Source organism: Erithacus rubecula (assembly GCF_903797595.1).
Source record: "Erithacus rubecula genome assembly, chromosome: 4".
Lineage (NCBI taxonomy): Eukaryota > Metazoa > Chordata > Aves > Passeriformes > Muscicapidae > Erithacus > Erithacus rubecula.
Genome location: NC_136686.1, coordinates 31,497,487 through 31,504,543, shown reverse-complemented (window position 1 = coordinate 31,504,543; position 7,057 = coordinate 31,497,487). Strand labels below are relative to the sequence as shown.

Below are 7,057 nucleotides of genomic sequence, written 5' to 3'. Positions count from 1 at the left end.
GCCCTGCTGTACCCCAAGAACCATCATGCTGGAGACCCCTAAAGCCAAGAAAAGGGGGACCCCATTCAGACCTCTGCGCATGCATTGACAGTGGGTTCACTTTATTATTTAATTTTTCCTGCCATATTTTTCATCTCTGTTCTCTTGGCTCTCCATGCAGAAAAGATGGACAACCCTTTGCCCCGTACATGAGGATGGAGAAGAGCACAGAGCAGGTTACAAATCCCTCCCAGGTAGATTGGGCAGAAGGGGAGCACTGCCCCACCACAGCTGGCAGTTGGGCAGACATGATGCAGGGAAGTGATCCCACATGCCATAACAGAGAGGAGATCCAAGGGGCACTCACTGGTTGAAGAATACAGTGTGGATTCAATTGCCACTCTGCGTGCTGCAAATGCCAGTGGCATCCCATATAGGGAGATGTCTGGCTTAAACTCCAGCAGAAATGAGAGCAGAAGTCCTTACCTGAGCAGAAAGAGGGGCTTTTTCAATAGGAATTGAATGAGTGTTTCTTTTTCAAATTCCCAGATCATCTAGGGTAGGCGGTGCATCCACAGGGCTGGGCTGCCACTGTCACTGGGAGGGAAGTGGAGGTGGCTCCTGACAGTTCTGCTCCATTTTCATATTGCCCCCATCTCCCCTGAAGCAGGCTGCTCTGTGTCCCAGAAGCAGTCCTTCCAGTGACAAAACATCCCCCAGCCTGGCTTTGGCTCCTTTCCCCACTCCAGATACACAAAGGTTGTTTGAAGTTACTTCACCAGGTTGGGTGTGGAGCATGAGGAGATGTGTGATTCATGCCGTGGCAGTACCCTTTCTGCAAAGCATGGCTGTTGTGGGTGACTGGCACACCAGCCCTTGAGTCTCCTCAGTTTCTGCCACAGGTGTCTGGAGCTCCAGGAGACAGTCACTGGGCACGTGGACCACCTCCTCCACCATCCTCAAGGCTGAGATGGGGTCCATCGATCCTGGATCATGCAATGCCTCAGTCAGATGAAGGTTCACCTCTGCCAGTGTGCTAAGGTCTGGGAGAGGAATTGTGGTGAGGAATTTTGGCCTTGGCAGTGCCTGTGGTTGCCCTTATGAGACAGATGCCATAAGTCTGGCTGCAGTGCCACAGACAGGGGAGAAGAGACGTGGTCACCTGCATCTGTCCTGCAGCCCCAGAGAGAACTCAGGCTTGGGGAGTGAGTCACCTTCCCATCATCAGAGGGACATCCCATCCACACAGTGCCTCCAGCTGACCCTACTGGGAATATGGCACTTGGTGGCCCATTAATGCCTGGTGTTGGTGCCCCCACACCATTCTTGGCCAGCTCTGTTCAGTGTCCAAAGCCTCCTGGACAAGGAAGCCACCTCATCTAAAGGAAGAGCAGACCCAGAGGTGGTGTTTCATGGAAATAACCCCTCAAATGACTTCTAAGTGACTAATCTACTTCTCCAGGGGCTTCTCACCCAACCCAGAGACTCTGTTCAGCCGGGGGCATCAGCTGCTGTAATTACTCAGAATCAGCAATCCCACACTAATGAGTTCATTTCCCAAACAGAGCCCTTCCTGTGCAGCAAAGCCACTTGCAGGCAGGCAAAGAAACCCATCCACAGGAAATGCCTGGGATCAACAATGCCAGCCAGCTCTGGCACACAGGCAAAGCCTTGAGGACACTCTCATAAATTAAGTCATCCTGCCTACGCTCACATCACTGCCTGACTGCTTTTGTGCAGTGTGGAAGCATCCATCCCAAGTGACACACGGTATTTCTGCAGCGACAGTGAGCTGAAGTGACGGTTTTCTGGGGCTGTAATGACAGATTGAGGGAGCTCCTCTGGACTAATTGTCTCCACTGTATGTCCCTGGTCCTCCCTAACTTCAGGGACTGTAAGTCAGAGCAAGGACAGATTTTTTTCCCCTCCTCACTGCTTGGGAAGACAAACTTTTTTCCTATCCCCAGGGTACCCGACTGTAGAGGGGGTTCCCATGAGTGCTGGGCCTGCCACTGTGTGAGGTAGCCTGGAGGGTGGAAAGACCTGGGTGTCACAGTGTCCAGAAGACAGGGCAGCAAGACTATAAGTGGAGTAGATGCTGGGTGTGCCTTGCTCTTCATGGTCTGAAGTCTCTTTTGTTGAAGTCAGTAGCAAAAATCGAGCTACTGCTGTGTGGGATTTGGTCCTAAAATAACTCCCTGCTTCCTTTCCCCCTGCAGTTTCTGGTGTTCCAGCCCAGTCCCATATTCCCAGCAATTGCCCATCCAGCAGGAGAACTGTCCAGACACAATGGGTGCCTTGCAGATGGCACAGCAGTCCTTGCCACACTCCATCCTCACCGGTTGTGTCTCCTCTGCCTCCTCCCAATGGTTCAGCCGTGGCAGCTGCCAACAGTTCATTGTAACTCAGCATGATCCACTTTGGCTTCCTCCAGCATTTACAGGTGTAGCTTGGGACTCAGCACAAAAAGGACAGTCATCTTAAAAGGCTGATCTTGCTAAAGGCAAGACCTGGTTCTTGCAGAGCTCATACCAGTGGAAGGCTTTGCTCATCCCAGGAACAGGCTGTCAGTGTCCACAGGGATTGGCCAGAGCACCCCAGCCCCATTCTCCTTGCCCTCAGACCCTCTCCTCTCTGGCACAGTTCTGGGTGGTTTTGGTGGTGACCAGTGCTGTGGCCCCCAGCTCAGTGGCAGGCAGGGGGAAGCTGTGGTTGCATTCCTCAGGCCGGGGGTACACAGCAGAGACCAGAACAATGTCGCCATCAGCATCGCCCTGGCAGCATGGCCTCTGCTTTGCACTGGCTTTCCTGGGTGGCCCTGGCATCTTCAGGCTTCCAACAAGATGCAGGCATGGGGCTGGGCTCAGGGCTCCATCTCCCTCTGGCATGGCAGGGTCCTGGCTGGGCTGGGGGCTGGCGCTGTCTATGTTTTCTGGGAAGGGACAAGAAAAGAGGGTTACTGGGATCGTGGAGTGGGGTCAGGCAGGTCTCAGGGAGATGGTCCTGTCTGTAGGGGAGGAGATGGATCTGGAACAGTAGGAGTCTGCAAGGTCCCCACACCTCTCCTGCTGCAGAATTGCTCCTGCTTACAACCGATGGACCTCCCCCCCCAAAAAGACAAGAAGGAAAGGCTGAAACTTGCACTTCCACTTTGAGTCCTCTCACTCAACCCTGCCGGCAGCAGAAGAGCCCAGCCCATGGCAGCCTGCCCTCCCTGACTGCCTCCCACTTAAAAATAGACTTGTTTACACACTTTGAACGCAGCCGTGTGCCTCCAGCCCCAGGCCTCCTGCCACTTTCCACACATCCAGTGCTGCAGCACTGGGCTTGCTGTGGTGCAGCCTTGGGGGACAACAGGGATATGAACCAGGGCGTGCAACAGGAGACTGAGTAGTGCCTCCAACACTCTCCATGATGGCAGATCTCTCTTAGCACTGGATTTCTCCCTTCTCTTTTGCTTTTGGTGTTTTTCCTAGGCATGTGCGTCACGGGCTGTCACAGAGCAGAAAGGCCCTGGGTAATGTCCCCCCGGTCTGAGTCACCATCCAGCACTGCCAGGAGTGTGCAGGCAAGGCAGGGCACAAGCACCACCTGCCCCACTGGGGACACCCACCCGGCTTGTGGGGCAGTGGTGAGTGCCTGCATCCCTGTGTGGCAGCCCCTCTTGGTGGTCCTGGGGAGCCATAACCCCTGCCTGGGAATGGGGAGGAGTGAAGCCAGGCAAGACCACGTCTGAGAAGATTGTTTAAGGCTGAATCAGTGCCAGTGCAGGGGCCCCTGAGGGAGGAAAGAGCCACCCCAAGGAAACAGGCAATCATGGAGCACTGTGGCCTTACTCTCCTGGAAGGATCCTGCTAGGAAAGGCTCGGCCCCATCCCTTGAACCTCAGCCCTAATTTTGATGCACCAGACAACCATGTGCAGTGCTGCAGTACTGCAGCTGGGGCTGGCCCTGACATCCCACTGGGGTCTTTGGGATGCATGTTGGAGGATGCTGGCATCCCAGACATGAGAAGCAAGCTGGGAGGACCCCCATTAGGACCCCCACTAGGACCCCCACTGCAGCACCACAGGCAGAGGCTGCCTCTGGAGCCATCCCCATGTATCCACGGGAGCCACTACTCCCACTCCATCCATGGTCCTCTGGCTACAGGGGAGAGGGCTCTCACCAGTGAGCTCACAAAGCTACTCACCAGTGCTCCATATGTGTCCCCTGTGGAGAGGAGATGGTGCCAGGACATGCTTTAAGCAAAGGCACATAGGTTCCTGGGGAATGCAGGACACTGTCAGTCAGTGATTCAAACGCCCCAAAATGCCATGGGATGCCTGCAGAGTTGATGTTGAGTTTGGCAGAGCTAGCTGGACAGGGATGTGCCTCAGGGGAGCCAGTAGTAACTGATCCCATCTACCCCTGGGTCCTCAGGGTGTTGTGAGAGGGAGTGGAAGAGGTCTCCTACCTTTGTCTTCTTCATCTGCTGCCTTCCTCTTTCTCCTCTGCTTTCCCACCTTGCAGGCCAGGAAGCCACAGAAGGCAGCCAGAACCAGGATGAGCCCCACCAGCAGTGGAACCCCAAAGATCAGGAAGGTGCTGGTCAGGGTAGGTGCCAGGGTAGGCTCTGCTGTGGGGCGAGATGCCAGTAGTGTCAGGAGGGGGACAGCTGAAGGAGGAAACAGGGCAGCAGCATTTTTCACCTGGCTGGCAGGCCTGGGGGCTGCAGTGGCAGGGAAGAAGTGTGGCACTTAACTGTGACCCACCTGCCACCAGCAATAAAATATCCCCCTGCTTGTTGAGACCCTTATCCCATTCCCTGCCCCTGGGTAGTAGGAGAGGAGAGCTTCCTGCTCCTGCTTTTCCCACAGTCACCCCTGGGACAGGTTGATCCACCCTAGGGTGTATCATCTGACCTCCCTACAGCTTGCTCCTCTCACTGGAACTGGCTGCCCTTTCACTCTGCTTTAGGTGAAGGTGGTGCTGTGTCCTCCATTGCCACGTCCATAGCCATCCTCGGGAGAAGGTGCCTTCCACCTGCCCATCCCTGGGGTGCCCCAGCCTCCTTGGCTCCCCATCCAGCCCTGGGCAGCTCAGACTGCAGCTGCCCTTGTCCCCTTACTTGTGTTGTCCTTGAACAGGTCGGAGCACTTGATGCACGACTTGGTCAGGGTGTCGAAGCACTCGGAGGAGAGGCAGGAGAGGGCAATGGCAGCTTTTCCTGATAAGGCCATGGCAGGGTGGGAGTGCGAGCCCGGCTCTTGCATGGCGCGGCGGTGCCGGGGCCGCCGGAGTGTGAAATCGCAGCGCCCCAGGCCCCGTGGCAGAGGGAGATACAGTCTGTCAAGCTGCGTCCTCTCCCTTGGGGCTCACAATCGCTGTGCTTGGCCTGGGGCGGATCTTCACCAGGGAGGAGGAGAGCAAGCGACCAAGCCCTACCCCTGCCTGCCTTTGCAATGTGCCCTCAAGCTACCCCTCTCCTCCAAAATCTGCTTCCGAAATCCCCGCAGCCCCTCGTGTTCCTCAGCCGTGCAGCACCTCGCAGCCAGCGGTGCTGTCCCAGCCTGACCTCCTCGATCCTCACTCCTCCCCAGCCCACCTGCATGTTGCCCCCAGCCCAGGCATGTCCCCCACCCTGCACCCCCCTTTGCTTACACTGGAAAGCTCCCTCAGCCCTCACCATTGTCTGCAGGAGACTTTCCTTTGCACGGATCTTTACAAGACTCCATTCCGGGGGCACAGGTCTGGCTTGGATTGAGAGCGCAAAGGACCAGAGGAGAAAGGAGTGCAAGGGCGCTGATGTTTCCCCTTTTAAAAGCTCCCACTGCCCCAATGAGGCATCCTGCCAGTGACTGCTCTGCAAGCAGACCAAGTGTTGTATGTTCTCCACCCCTAATGATGGTGCTCTCCATCACCTTGCTCTCTCTATCCTCTCCAACACAGACCCAGACCTGTGGCTCCTCAGCACCATGTCTCATTATCCAGGGTTCAGATCTGGTTCTGCTCTGCAAATGTTCAAGGCTTGGGCAAAGCAAGTCACACCAAGCAAGCCTGGTCCTCAAACCATTGGATGGGACTAAAAAAATCCTTTAATAGTCTTAGGCATTCCTGATCAAGAGCAGGAGAAATATTCTCCACCAATACCCACACATCAAAGCCTGATGCTTGACACCTGAAAAGATGGATTTCACTGCTCTAGGTGAATCTCATTCCTGCTGAACAAAAGTCACATCCTTTTTTCTTCACTTCATAGGTAAGAAAGGGGCCAGCCATAGTTATTGGCTGGCTCTCAGCTGAGGAAAGCAGCACTGGTGACCTGCCCTACCAAGGAGATCCCTAATAGGGCTTTACTGCTGGAGTCATGTCCTTTCAGCAGCTACAGCTTCTGGATTCCTTCTAGTGAGGCTGTGCCTGCTCCTCGCCAGTCACTGTTGGGCAAGCTGAGCCCACAGGCTCCACATCCCACCTCCTCAAGTCCTGGGTAGGATGCAGTCACCAGCCCCTCAGTGCTAGATCTCAGCCCAGTACTAGATCTCAGTCCATTGGTACCCCATGCCCTGCAGGGAAGGAGCTGCCTTACAGCACATCTCTCTCCCTGCCAGCAGAATTCCCAGAGGATAGTTTGCATTGTAGAAATGTCAAAGCAGCCCCAACACAGTCTCAGCCCCACCATGGGCGCTTCAGGGCTCTAGGCAAGGCAAAGTCCCGACCAAAAATTGGTCGGTGCCCACCAGTTCCACATCTGCCATGATTTCATTTCCCCTTCCAGCCAGCATGCCCGGGTTCTTGCTTCCTCACCCCATGCCATGCCAGCAGGAATGGCTGCCAGAGGGCCATGGGCTGCATTCAGGAGCTGTGAGAGACTGGCCATTCTTCTGGCTGTGGCTCAGTTATTCCCACTCTATCTTAGTCAAAATAGAACTCCCCAGTCGAGTGGGGGCATGCCAAGCCCCTCCCTCTCTCAGCACAGCCCTGAGCTACAAATGGCACAGACAGCTCAGCACCCTCTGCCTCGATGCTTGCCGTGAGCAGGCTGTGCTCACCCTGCCCATACCTGCTGGGGGAACTGGCTCAAACAGCAGGACATCTC

The 7,057-nt window shown here is 55.4% G+C and overlaps 1 protein-coding gene across 1 annotated transcript; it reads right to left on the bottom strand.

Moving 5' to 3' along the window:
- Positions 1–302: 302 nt before the first annotated feature.
- On the bottom strand, positions 303–6,021 carry TNFRSF13C (TNF receptor superfamily member 13C). The gene is made up of 3 exons (XM_079304977.1): positions 5,090–6,021; positions 4,436–4,597; positions 303–2,911 (listed from the first exon to the last, which is right to left on the bottom strand). Exons 1-3 carry the CDS (start codon positions 5,232–5,234, stop codon positions 2,598–2,600), a joined length of 621 nt encoding a protein of 206 aa, XP_079161103.1. The 5' UTR covers positions 5,235–6,021; the 3' UTR covers positions 303–2,597.
- Between the last annotated feature and the right edge of the window lie 1,036 nt (positions 6,022–7,057).